General features: G+C 55.3%; 2 protein-coding genes across 2 annotated transcripts in view; one reads left to right on the plus strand and one right to left on the minus strand.

Moving 5' to 3' along the window:
* ZMAT4 (zinc finger matrin-type 4) overlaps positions 1 to 14,058 on the minus strand; it is a 165,271-nt gene that overhangs the window by 53 nt on the left and 151,160 nt on the right. The gene's annotated exons all lie outside the window — the stretch shown is intronic.
* LOC308055922 (indoleamine 2,3-dioxygenase 2-like) lies at positions 32 to 7,893 on the plus strand. Its single transcript, XM_080370555.1, has 11 exons — positions 32 to 573; positions 1,406 to 1,501; positions 2,106 to 2,225; positions 2,422 to 2,540; positions 2,887 to 2,901; positions 3,363 to 3,462; positions 3,673 to 3,790; positions 4,248 to 4,299; positions 6,143 to 6,291; positions 6,798 to 6,845; positions 6,975 to 7,893. Exons 1-11 carry the CDS (start codon positions 424 to 426, stop codon positions 7,343 to 7,345), a joined length of 1,338 nt encoding a protein of 445 aa, XP_080226681.1. The 5' UTR covers positions 32 to 423; the 3' UTR covers positions 7,346 to 7,893.

Genomic DNA, 14,058 nt, shown 5'->3' on the forward strand with positions numbered 1-14,058 from the left:
GACAGAGAACAGAACGATAGAGGGGTTGGCGAGCAGCTTTCTGGTTGGGTTTCGATTGAATGCTACTCCATAAGAGGTTAAAACAGCAGTGAGGAAGGCACATGATATTTTTGCTCAGGCAGTTTCGTAGGACAAACCCTTCACTTTAAAAATGATTAAAGTGGCTGCAGCAAGCGCCACAGGGGAGAGGAGAAGGAGCTTTGCAAATCATGCATCAGCCTTGGCTTTACAGGATTTCAGGGAGCATGAGGAGAGCAGTCAGACCGCAGATCTCCCATGCTGAAAGTGGTGCCATTTATCACTGGGCTTACTTCGCAGTGGGAGTGCTCAGGGACAGGCAGATGCTTATTTATCATCCATTAATTCGCAGCCACGCAGGCTGGTATTACAAGAGGGGGAACCAGACACAAGCCATTAGCTGCGATGTGCCCAGGCTGCCCTCCCTTCCCTGCAGGCGCGAACACAGCCCTGCCAGTCCCAGGAAAACCTCTGCAAATGGAACGGAGCGGGATGGTGAAGGGTCCTCACACACCCCCAGCTGGGCAGTGTCCGGAGCAGCCATCCCCAGGGCTGGTGTGTCACAGCCCTGCTCTGGCTGCCCCATGCATCCCCTGGCCACCATCGCAGCCCCCATCCCCTTTTCTCCCCAAACCCTATGGCTCTTCTGCATTGCAGCCAGAGCAGGGACCGCAGCAGGAGCGTTTGGGTGTTGTCTCTCAGCTAGCCTCAGCTCCAAAGAGTTTGCCTAGGGCTGGCCTTATCTCCAAGCCTTCTGTCCCCTCCTGCTCCCGTCCCAGCACCCTGCTCTCCCCACACTGGGACAGACAGGCTCCTTCCGCTTTGCAGTGACTCCCCGAGGGGCATGCCAGTGCCTAGAGCTGCACTGGGGCAGGACTGTTTTGACTGTCCCATGGTTGGCATGAGACCCTCAACTCATGGGTGTGCAGGGGATGTGCTCCCCCAAAAGCCCCCCCAGAGCCCAGGGGCCAGGGCAGCCAGCCCGTCTCCCTCAACCGACCCATCACCACTAAGCCCTGTGACTTCTTCCCAAGCTTGGTGCTGGCAGTGCCGTGACCTGTCCCTCCTCAGCTGCCACCTGCCCACAGCGGGATGCTCCAGGATGCTCCATCCTCTTGGTGTTTCATGAAGGATGATGGTGGCAGCGTGTCCCCAAGCCCGGCACAGCCCTGAAGACTCCTCTTTAGGGAAGGGGGCTGCACTCTCCCCTGAGCCCCTCCCTGCTTCATGCACAGCCCCACAGCCAGCTCTGCTGATGCCAGATTTAACCCCTTGGACACATCTCCTGTCTCAGTCCTGAACTGCTCAGAAACTACGGGGAGAGAAGAGATGCAGCCTTGCAACAGTCGGACTCTGCATTAACCGCCCTCCTCTTGTCTCTTTCAAGACAGAGCTGCCGGCACCCTACGGTCCCTGGATGGAGATTGCCCATGACCTGCCTCAGCTGATCACAAGCCATCAGCTCCGCTCACGAGTTCACCAGGTACCTGTGTTATCTTTCCTGTCTCTGGTGCTCTCTCAAACCTTGGTCTGACACAGCAGTGTCTGCAAAACACATGGAAAACCAAACCAACAGCAAAGCCGTGTCCTCAGCAAGGGCTCACGCAGACAGGACTAATACCGTGCAAGGGCAAAGCCAACGTCAACACAGAAGTAACTCCTATGGCAGACCCCAGGGCGCACCGGCCCCCCGAGGTGGCGAGGCTGGAGTGGATGGCATGACAGCTGCGGCTCATCCCGGCCGTGCTCCCTGCCCCCGAGCCCCCAGGTGCTCCGTGAACCCCTGGCCCGGCTGGACCCCTCTGGCACACAGAGGGATCAGACGCTCTCGTGCACACCCCAGCACAAGGGAGAGGAACGCCTCTTGGAGTAAAACCCTCTGGTTTACTGTCCGTGCTTACAAACCAGCAACAGCGCATCAGTAGCAAATCCTGCAGCGTGGGAGGGAATGGAAGCTTGCAGGGAGACAGCAGAGGCGGGGAGAGGCACTAGGAGGGTCTCTCCCCTGCTGGTGGGGCAGCCCCCCGCTGCCGGGGGCCCTTGGCATCACCTGTGGTGCCCCTTGCTCCCAAGGGTTTCCCTGGCAGATGCCGCAGCTGAGCGCCCAGCACCTCCGAGGGCATGAGGAGCTGCACTTGGCGCACCTGGTTCTCAGCTTCATCACGATGGGCTACCTCTGGCAGGAGGGCGAGGAGGGCACCGTGAAGGTAAAAGCAACACGGAGCAAGTCCACCTCTCCTTGGGATCTGGGGGCTGATGCTGCTGCCCTGGGACTTATCCCATGGGAGCAAAGCCCCTTTCCTGAGGCTGCAGCACCCTCCTGCCTGGCTGGGTGCCCATGGACAGGCACCTTTCACCAGCCTGACAGTGTCCCTGATCCTTCCTGTGCTTTGTGCCATTCAGGTCCTGCCCCGAAATCTCGCTGTCCCCTTCTGGGAGGTCTCGCAGGCCCTCGGCCTCCCACCCATCCTCAGCCATGCGGACTTTGTGTTGGCCAACTGGAGGAGAAAGAACCCCAACAGGTAACCAGGCAAACACTAGCGGAGCGAGCATGGCTTGTCCCGCCATCGGGGCAACAGTGATGAGCCTGAGCAGGTCCTGTCTAGCACAACGGGGACAAACAGTTCCCAAACTGCTCCTGTTCTGCCAAAAAACATTGAAAACCCACTGTCATTGGGGGTCTGTCTCATGGGGGCAGATACGGGTGCCCAGTGGGGAACTGGGTGCCTCTGGGAGCATCCCCCCGGGACTGGGCCAGCGAGCTCATTTGTCTCCTACAGAGCACAGTCTGTTGCTGAAGCAATTTATAACATCTCTCTCTCTCTCCTTTTCTTGTGCATTTGTTGGCAATAACTGAAATGCCCACAGGCCTCTGGAAATTGAGTAAGTATTTAAGATGCTGATTTATTTTCTAACGGTATTAGTTTTGTTTGAATTGGCTTAGCACTCCAACACTGCAGGGCTCTGCTTAGGTTGAACCTATCTCCTGATATATGAGCACAACAAAAACAGCTCAGCCTTTGGCAGAGAAATGCCACTGCAACAAGAGCAAAGTGCCATGACCACAGCTGAACCGTAGGCTGTCTAGTCCACACAGAGCCTGGCTGTCATGGGCCAGACTTCTGGGGTGCACGGGGTGGGTCATGGATCCCTCAAAACCAGAGAGGCCCCTCTCCCCGTTTGCTCTGTGTCAGCTCCTCTCTGCCCAGGGTGCAAATGAGAGGCTCTGCAGCCAGGAGGGTTTTGCTCCAAGGGCTCAGTGGGTCCTGGGGTGTGCGGGGAAAGCCTGAGCAAGCACCCTTCTAACCCACACACACCCGGCGCTCCACTGGTCACCTTTGCAGGAACCTGGACACCATCATCTCGCTGCCTGGGGGTGAGAGCCTGCGAGGCTTCATCCTTGTCACCCTCCTGGTTGAGAAGGCTGCTGTGCCTGGGATTAAGGTAGGGTACCGCCGTGCCCCATAGCTCTTTGCTCACCCAGAAAGCACCTGCAAGCACGCACCCACGAGGTGCACCCGTCCCCTGCATGCTTGCTTGTGGCCTGGGGGAAGGGGCGAGGCTGGCGTGGGTGGCAGCGGGTAGCTGGAGCCACTGTACACAGACATCCCAGCCCCCTCATCATTTCGTGCTCTCCCTCCTCTCCTCTCGCAGGCAGTCGTTCAGGCCATTCGTGCCATCCTGCAGCTGGATGAGGAGACTCTGTGCAAAGCCCTGCAGGCACTGGCAGAAGCCATCAGGGACATGAGCAAGGCTTTGAAACAGATGCACGGTAACAGCAGCCTTCAGCTGGAGGGCGGCTCACGCCCTCACATCGCTGTGCACGCTTTAGCTCATCAGATGCATTAGTGTAAAATGCGCTCACACTTGGCCCCTGCAGCATCTCTGGAGGGATGGAGTGGGAGGAGGCAGGAGCAACGCAGGGGCAGCTCAGCGCTCCCAGGGTGACGCAAGGTGTTTGAGCACCGTGAGGGGTAAAAGCGTAGGGTGTTTTTGGGCTGAGCAGCTCTGAGCCAGTGATGCTGCACTGCACACAGCAGACAGGGGAAGCCCACGGTGGGGAGGGGGCAATGCACTGGCCCCTCCTGCCAGGTCCTTCTCAGGGTACAGATTTGGGTCACCTCAGTGGCATTGGGCGGGGGGGAGCACTGCCACACGGGAAATGCCAATGCAGAGGAAACTAATTGCCTTTTGCCCATGGTGACAGCTATGATCTGATTTCCTCCTAGACTATGTGGATCCAACAGTATTTTACACTGTGATCCGGATCTTTCTCTCTGGGTAAGTGCAGCACATTTCCCACCAAAGCCACCGTGTTGATAGCTGTCAGGGCTGGGGGGAGCAGGGGATGAGCCTGGGAAGGGGCAGCCCAGACAGGGCATGGGGTCCCCAAGGCAGGGTAGGAACCAGCATTGTGTCCAGCAGTGGTGGCCCCAAGGGCAATGCAGTCCCGTCCCTCTCAAGGGAGGGAGTTCCCAGGCACTTGAGCTGCCTGTGCGGAGCCAGAGCCGGGCAAGGACCGCAGCAGAGGGCTGGGGTCTGCCTCCCTCCCCACTTCTCTCCATCCTGCACTTCAGCTTAGCCCCGGCATTGTCTCTGCACTGCAACAGCCATAACTGTGCAGAAACAAATCATTCCTGCTCTTGGCCCAAACAGTTTTGACAGGAAAAGACTAATTTCTCTTTCCGTTGCACGCTGTACACACAAAGCTACAAAACTGAGTGGGGTCCCTTCCTCCTGTGTGTTAAAGAAATATCAATAACAAGCCTATTGCTGTTGCTCCATTACAAATCTGTTAATTAACAAAAAAAAAATCCCCGCCAAATACTGGGGAAGAGAAAGTCACTTGGGCAAGGCAGAAACACGCCCATGAGAGCCCAGTGCTGGGGGTTTGCTATCCCTCATCTTCCCTGCGGGGCTGTGAGCATCCCCAGCTGCTCCACTCCTGGGCTTCTCAGGGGGGTTCTATTTTTATTTCTCTTTAGCATATCTCAGCATTCCTAAGTCAAAAGGCTCCATGCATCCTGATTAGGTTTCTCTCATTTTTTATCCAAGCCGACCTTGTCTTGATGGTCATCAGCCTGGAAAAACATGCCTTTTAAATTCCCTTCTGCTTATAAGAACTTCCCACTAGTAAAGGTTACTATAAATACATTCTTGGGAGAGCTAAAAATATTATGGTATTTGATAATGAATCTATTTTCTCTGCAGTTTGTGCAAAATCTGCTCCAGCAGTCGAGCAGCCTTAGCAGACAGCACCAAAAGCTTCCTGAAATGGTGCATTCTTCAGAAGGTCAAGAGATATTTTTGTGCCAGGCACATTATCTCTCTGAAATTGTAACAACTCCTCTTTCCATTTGTGAGCGAGAATATATCCATTTTTGCACAACAGGCGCATAAAGCTGCATGACAGGGACTGTGAGTTAATGGTGTATGGGGGGAGGCACCGATGCTGCCCGGTTCCTGGGCTTGCTGAGGACGAGCAGCTTTATGAGGGGGAGGAAATCACATTACAGGCTTGTTCTCTGCTGAAATAAATAAAGGCAGGCTGTCCTGCGTTGTCCTTAAAGACATCATCTCAAGAGTAACAAGAACAGAGAAAAATCCAAAGCACAAACTTCAAGGGCTTGGAACAGCGTTTGGGCAACTACCTGCTGCAGAGGCAACCCAGCTTCAAACGGCTGCTGGGATTTCAAGGGATTAATGTTAATTAAGTCACTTGCCCAGACAAGTTCCCTCTCCCTTCTTGCACACCCAAAGCAGCTCTGGACCAGGACATGAGCTGGAGGTGCAGCCAGGCGGAGGGCAGCTCGTCCTGGGACCATGCCATGGGGTGCTCACCAGTGTGCAACGATCCTGTAGAACCATCCCTCGCTCCTCGGCGAGGGATAATGAAGGATTTCTCTCCACACCCATGACCTTGTTGCGCACCTTGACACGGTGTTTGGTGTCCAAGTTTATCTCCCATTTGAGGACAGCTGACAAGGCTGAGCGAGGAGGGGGAGATCCGCGGGCCAGGCCAGGAAGGTTTTGGTCAATTGTGCCAGCCTGGGGTCCCTTCTCACAGCCCCCATCACTATCAGCTGCTCCACTCCCTGCCTGACTGCCCTGTCTTCCCGCTCAGCTGGAAGGATAACCCTGCCATGCCGGAGGGGCTGATATACGAAGGTGTAGCTGACGAGCCCATGGCGTACTCGGGAGGGAGCGCAGCGCAGAGCGCCGTCCTTCACGCTTTTGATGAGCTCCTGGGGATTCGCCACAGCCAGGAGAGCAGTAAGACACACTTTTCCTTCTTTCTAAGCAAACGAGGGGGTGAGGGAAGAACCGAGCCAGAGTGATTCCCAGGGCTGTGCCCAGCTCTGCCAGCTGACAGGACACCCACCCATCTCACCTTTGCAAAACCCTCGCAGAGCCCGGCTGGGACGAGGTTCTGCCCAGTTCATTAGGGAGGCAGTCTATAAACGAGGCTCTGGCAGGCACTTCCTTGCTGCTATAAATTCCCAGATGGATAGACTTTGCTTTTTGCATTTTAGCTTTTTACTGAGATTATATATGGGTACAGAGATGAGGGAACAGAGTGTGCCAGCATCCTGCCAGTAATTTAGCTCACCCATTCACATAGCTCCACGTTAGTCCAGCCCCCAACAGAATATATTTATCAGAACTTAGCAAAACCACTCTAGTAGCAGAAAAGGCTGAGAGCAAGGGCTAAAACCTGCCTTTTAGGGTTAAGAACAACCCTAATGGAGCATTGACCTAAGATGGGTTTTCTTCCTCAGTTAATCAAGGCAGAAAGGAGGGGGCCAGGAGGCTGTGCAGGCTGTCAGGTACCACCCGGCACAGTGGTCCCTGCAGACCACAGCACCAGTGCTCCAGTCTGGCTGCCCTCTGAGAGCATCGGGGTGCTTTAACCCACTCACCCACAATTTATTTCTTCCTTTGCTTGTGTCTTCCAGCCACCTTCCTCCACAGGATGAGGGACTACATGCCCCCACCCCACAGAGCCTTCGTGGAGGAGATCTGCCGTGCCCCATCCCTGAAGCAACATGTGCTCTCCTCCGGAGACACACAGCTCCGTGCAGCTTTCAACCAGTGCATCTCTGAGCTAGCAGACTTCAGGTCCTACCACATCACCATTGTCACCAAGTACATCACTGTTGCAGCAGCCAAAGCCAAGGCCAGACAGGCAGAGCTGTGTGACAACGTTGGCCCCTCTGCGGGGAAGCTCCCATCTGCACTGGAGGCCAAAGGGACCGGAGGGTCCCACATCTTCAGCTTCCTGAAAAGTGTCAGGGACACCACCAGGGAAGGGATGATAAGTGCCTGACTTGCCCCAAGGGTTTGCAAGGCACTGCTCAAGGCGGGTGCAGGAGGCCAAACGGCTCCGGTGCATGCTGCAGCACATGAGCAAAAGTCCAACTGCAGCGACCTGCACCAAAATTCTCCTCTCCGCAGCACCCTTCCTGCTCGTGCATGTCTGGGATGTGGAACGTGCTCTGGGTTGTCAAAGGAGGAGAGCACTGTTGCTGGTAACCCCCAAAAGGCATGCAGTGAGTGCAGCATCCTGCCATCGCACTGGGATGGGCACAGCATCCTTCCACGGCACTGGAATGGCAACAACAACCTTCCACAGCAGTAGGATGGGTGCAGCATCCTTCCACGGCACTGGAATGGCAACAACAACCTTCCACAGCAGTAGGATGGGTGCAGCATCCTTCCACGGCACTGGGATGTGCACAGCAACCTTCCACGGCACTGGGAAGAGCGGTATCCGTCCCAGCCCTGCCTGCTGTGCCCCGCCACGCTCATTTCCCGCGGGTGGGGGCTGCCACTCCGCTGGGGGCGACACGGGCTAATAAAGCAGCGATTCCCAAACCCAGTCGTGCTGCCGGGCCCTGTGTCCGTCGCGAAGCTGCGTCCCCGGCCAGCCCATCGCGACATCCAGCGCTTCTCCATCGCGAGGTGGCGGCACAAACCTGCTTTTGGCTCCGCCGCAGCCGGGCTCCCCGCAGCCGAGGAATGGAGCGGGCAGGTAGAGCAAAGCACGGGGGTGAGGATTTGGGAGGGCTGGGGTGGGGGCTGGGGGCTGCGGGGTGCAGCAGGTGCCAAGCCAGGGCTTCCCACTGCGACCCACAGCCTTTGGCTCCCTGACACGGCTCCTGTCCCCGACACTGGCCAGCCCTGTCGCGCTAGCTGTGCTAACACTGACATGGTGCCATCCTGCCGTGCCCAGGGCTGCCAGGCCCCTGCGGGTCCCAAACCACCACGGCAGGCTCGAGTCAGCAATTCTCATCACACCTCGCCACCTAATTCAGATGCTTGGGCTGGTAATGCCAAGCAGTCTGGTTGGAAACTCGGACTCTTGTTTGCCCAGCCTTTCACAATTACTTGTTTCTGTAAAAGACGGTTTTGTTTGCTGAAATGCCTGCTGCTAGTCTGAGTAACAGGCAGAGATCTCACATAGCCCGTGCGTCTGCAGCAGGGCCACAGTTACTCCAGGGGAAGTCTGCTGAGAAACCAACTCCCCAGGCACGAGAACGATGCTGAAGTCACTCAAACCCAGGCAAGAGGGGAAAGTGGACAAGAGAAGTGAGCAGAGCATGCGGGGTGTCAAGGAAGCTGGTGTTCACAGAGATGCTGCGTTAAGGCATAAGGTTTTACTCTCCATTGCCAACTTCATTGCAGCTCCTGATTTATTAAGGGCTTAGGACATCACAGGAGCAAAGCCGCAACATTTGGGCACACACAGCCTTCACTTTCTTAACTCTCAATGATCAATACTGTGCTGCGGCAGGGGATGCAGGGACATGCGGTTTCCTCGAGGGGCCGGCAAGAGAAAAACGCTTCAGACAAACCCACGGTCCTCACCAGGTATCTGCAGTAGACCGATGGTCTGATGCTGGGTTCATCCCAGGACACGCCACGCCGGTTCCTGTGATACAGACACCACAGCAGAAGCAAGACCAGCAAACAACCCTGCAGCTCAGCACAGCCGCCAGGCTCCTACCTGCTCCCCTGTGCATCGCTCCCTGGCGTGAGCCTGTGGGACTGGGCTCACCGCACCCCACCGTGCCGGGGCGGGTGAGCAGATCTCTGCACTCAGAGCAGTGCTAAAGCTTTTTCATAACGCCAGGTGCCGAGGTTGCCCTTTTGCAGCAAGAGAGCACCCCTAAATTCCTCGGAATTGGCATCTTTAGGGAAATCAGGCCATATGCCTCTGTGTTTTGCCCGCCCAGGTTTTGCTGGCATGGCCACCAGAGACAGGTTTCACACCCAATCAGTGTCTTGGTGCAAAAATAGCTCTGGCAGTGCCACTTCTCCTGCACTATCAGAAGAGAGTCAAGGTCCTTTGAAATGAGGCTTCGTTCCCATAAGGGCAACAAAAAGCTCAGCACATGGCAGCTTGAATTATTAAAGCTCCTTGCTAAATTTTATTTTGTGCCCTCTTTTGAAACGCAGTCTTAAAACTGGGGCTTAGGAGGCGATAACTTCGGTAAACAACCTATGGGAACACGTCAGCACCTTTAAATCTTTGCCTGGCAGCCCTCATTCCACTCAATCTTCATTTCTGAATAGCCGCTGCATATTTTATGTAGGAAATATTTCATTCTGATGATTGTCTTGGTCTATTACATTTCAGACCATTTCAGGAAAACAGCAAACTTACAGAGGAAAAAAACAATCACTCCAGCTAAATGAAAAATACAATAAGGAGCCACAGGCAGCTGGTGCAGGCTGGCACTGCAGGGGAGACGTGGGCTCCATGCATGCAGTGAAGTGCCCAAACCCACGCTGGGCAGCAGCGGTGCCAGTGCCAGGAAGGGGCAAAGGGCCCTTGTTTTTTTTTGTTCCTGTTGCAAACCCTCACGAAGCCCCAGGGCCCTTCCCCGCACACGCCACCCCTGCCCTGGACCAGCAGAATCACGGCGATCCTGCAACACAGGGGGAAGGCAGGTGGCTTCATGCCACCTTGGAAGAGAAAAGGGGAGCTGGGAAAGCAGAGGGGAGATGCCAGAGGGCTCTGGAGAGCCAAGGGGGTACCCCGCACCAGTGGACACCTTCAACACATCGCTTTTGAGGGATGAGGAAGGTACCTAAAAGCTGCACAGAAAGAGAGTCAGACCACGGTGTTTCCAGGTCAGCAAACGACACAGCAAGAGCTCACCACATTTGAGTTCACTTTTCCAAATGCTTTGTCAGAGATGCATCCAACAACAGCACACACATTAAGCAGATTCACCTCCTTTAAAGTCAGAGTCAGGGAGGATCCTGCCACACTCACAGCACCCAGACAGTGATGCACAGTGATGCACAGACCCTTCCCATCTTCTCTCCCAGCAGGCTGGGACAGCTGCTTCACGAGAGCTTTGATCTCTCTCTGTTTCCAAACCACTGCTGTCTAATATTGATCACAAGATGCAGGCATCTAAGGTCTCAGGTGCATTATGACTGTAAGCACGCTCCATTTCAATAATTTACATCTGCACCTAAAAATGCCACAATACTTTTGAGAATAACATGGTGCTTGGCACTCATTTTGCCACCAGGAACCACACTGTCCACATCCATACAGCAAGACACGGCTGTGGCCTGGAGGTCCTGCTCTGCCCTGAAGGGTTTGTGTCAGAGCGTGGGTCTCCATCACCTTTACAGAGCCACAGGTGTAGCAGCAATGTTCAGTCTCTGCTGCTCTGGCTTGCTGCACCTTGTTTCAAGCCCACAGCCTTTCCCCAGCCAGCACCTCATGGGGTACCTCATGGGTACCACTGCCCTTCTGCCACAGAAAGCCTATTTCTGCAGCTCTTAAGTAAAGTGCATGTTTTTGTCACCACGGGAAGGCAGCAGAAGGGCAGACCTCCCTTTCAGAGGTGCTGTCCCCCTGACCGCAGCTCCCAGAGGAACTTCTCTGCACTCAGGCTGGGACAGCACGACCTGCCCAGGCTCCACACGAACCATAACGGGATTTTGCACCACTGCCCCGAACCCAGCAGCATCTGCCGGGTCAGCCAGGACAGGCGCTGCCAGGGAGCTGATGCAAAACCAACAGGGATCGAAGAATCATAGAATCGCCCTTGGCCACAACCAGAACAGCAGCTACAGACTCAAATTAGCACCACCCACACAGAAAACCATCTTGTCACTGCAAACAGGGGCCCTGCCCCTGCAGCTTGAGGCGCACATTTCCATTGCGAATCCGCAGCACAGCACTCCCAGCCCTGCTCCGGGGGGGGGGGGGGTGGGGGGGGTGGGGGGTCCTCCTGCTGCTGGTGCCTTCCTACCCCCTTCCATAAAGCAGAGTTTCCCCCACGAAGTCTGACGGTCGGACCCGTGTGACGGAGAAGGAAGCCGGGTGCACACCCAAGGTGTCAGGAGGACACCTCACCTGGGTGCACCTTTGATGCCACCAAACCACGGGACCTGCCCACAGCACAGCAGCCCTGCCCCCCCCCCCACCCACTGTGCTATGCCCAGCCTAGCAGCCGCCATCCCACCCACCTGCTTGCTCAGACTTCGGCCTCCTCGCCTTGCCCAGGTCTCACCCAGGTCACCTTCCACTGCGGCAGATCTGTGCAAAAGTTCCTCTGGGCATTGACAGCCACTTTCCCAAGGGCCAGGCTGCCTGCCCCTCTGCCCAGGGCATCTCACAGCCTCCCAGCACATACAACCAAGTGCTTTGCCGTGACTCCTGCTACCACTTTTGTCCCTGTGAATATTTGAAATCGAATAAGAATACAAACATTTGGATTCTAGACACTTCCCAACCCCGACCTTCTTTATTACTTGGCTCTGCTCCTGGAACGGGGGCCAGAGGAGACTCTGAACAATTTAAGTTATTTAACATGCTGTGCATAGATCAGTCTTGCTCTCTCCTCTAGCCGCAGGTTTCCCTTTGTGGTTTGCTGCACACTTATTATGTCCATCAATATCCAAGTAATTAAAATCCCCCATTATTTGGGTCCTGGCTGCCTTATGAGGGCCTCATAAGCTATAAAACATTTCATCATCAACCTTCCTTAAGTGCCCGGGAGGTCTGCATCCCTGTCTCAGGATCCCCTGGCTGCTGTTACAACCCTGAAGGTCCTATTGAAAGCACAGCCTGCTCCAGCCCCAAGCGTGTCTGCGTTCCTCTCTACACATTCCAACTCTGTGCCAAGATTGCTCATTTTTATCCCTGTCTTTATCCGCTGGCAAGCTTATCTCAGAGCGACCCGCCCTCCCCAGCTCCCGCTCAGGTCACAGGGCTGGTGCATTCCTGGGAGAACCTGCAGGCTGTCAGGCTCCAGTCAGTCACATCCTGAATTTTGCCCTGCCACACGACCGCCCACCGTCCCCTGGAAAAACAGCCAGCCCCCAAAGCTGTCACACCTGCAGTGCTGGCTGTCCCTGCACCACAGTCAGGGGCTGTCCTGGGGCTCTTCTGGGAAGACTGGCTGGGGTGGCCAGTGATGCTGCCCCTCATGCCCAAGCTCAAACCACCCACAGCCCACCAGCAGGTCTCTGTGGCAGCAGCCACTGACTGTCCCAGCTCAGCACGTTGCTCTGGGCATGGACATTACGGCACGCTGGGTAGGGCAAGCAGTGCACGTGCCCTGGTAGCACGCCTGGGATGGATGCATACCCATGGGTGACAACATCTCTATAGACAAGTACTCGTCTCCTAGTCGGGCTCTCCTCTCCTGCACAGCTCAGCCACAGGTCTCAAAGCAATTTATTAGTAACAACCAAGTTTGCTTTGCAATTCCCCCTTGGGAGGGCTGGGACGGCGCAGAAAATAATTGCCTTCACCTTCTTTCTGACGCTGCTGCTTGCCTGAGACCTGATGTTGCATCGGGTGCATGCCCCGAGCACTGTATCCCTCTGATGCCTCTCAACCTGGCAAAAGCACAAGAAACGCAGAGGGCTTTATCTCTGCCTGGGGGATTACTCACCTTGGCAGGAGTGAATGCAGTCTAGATATGATTAAAGGACATGACTCAAGCCAAAAAGTACTAATTATGGCACAGAAGGAGGAGGAGAGAAGAGCTGCTAAATTATACCTAATATGGAAGGGGAGTTAGGAACAGATTGAAAAGCCATCATTACAGAGGTGATGAATGACACTGCCGTGCTGGGGGCATGCCAGACACGGTGCCCCAAGGCAGCCACAGACCTCTTGCCAACCTCTTGTTTTTGTTCTGCAGTTTGCATCATCCTGTTCTACCTGGCACGCTCTTTGCCCAAGCGTCCCTGCGACCTGCCACCCCAAGCCCAACAGCAGCCAGTGAACAAGCCTGGGAGAAACCCTCTGCCAGGGAGGGAAAGGAACGGGTTTGGTTTTGCTCCCCCTGTGACCTCCAGTAAATCTCTGGGTTTCTGCTGGGATTTAGCTTCCCAGCCTCCCTAGGCGGGCAAGAGTCTCTACTCCTTCTGCTAACGGCGTGAGGATCCCTCTCCTGATACTCTCTGCCCGTGCGGCGGCATTCACACTCTCCATCACCTCCCGTAGCTGCCTCCACTTGCTGAAGCCTAATGCTTTCCTCTTTTTTGCTCGCTCGTCACTGCAGGCTGTGATCTGTACAGACGCAGTGTCAGCACGGCAGTGGCGCTGGGATGAAGTGACAAGGGATGCGTACACAGCCGCACGCTTGCTCGGCTGCAGCTCCCAGCACCTTAAGCTTGTCCCCGCTGGGAAGCTAAAGGGACGGCACGGCCAGTGTCAGACAAACGCTGGCCATGTTTTCCCATAGATGGTCAGTGCTGGAAAATGGCATTGGTGTAAAGCAAGTCACTAGGTGGAAGGGTACCCAGAGGGCCCTTTGGGAAAGGGTTTTGCTTCAAGCCCTAAAGTCCTCAGTGTATGACCAGTACTTATAAACCATTGCACTGTTAATGCCATTTGGAAAGAAAAGGAACCAGAGACCAAAATGTTACGATTAGAACAAAAATAACTTCGCGTGGGGCAAACACAGCTTGGAAACAAGCCAAAGACAGGCCCTGGCCAAGGTCCTTGACCTCCTTTCAGGATGACGAGCATCACAGTAAATGCATGCTGCTGCACCC

Source organism: Falco punctatus (assembly GCF_963210335.1).
Source record: "Falco punctatus genome assembly, chromosome: 20".
NCBI lineage: Eukaryota > Metazoa > Chordata > Aves > Falconiformes > Falconidae > Falco > Falco punctatus.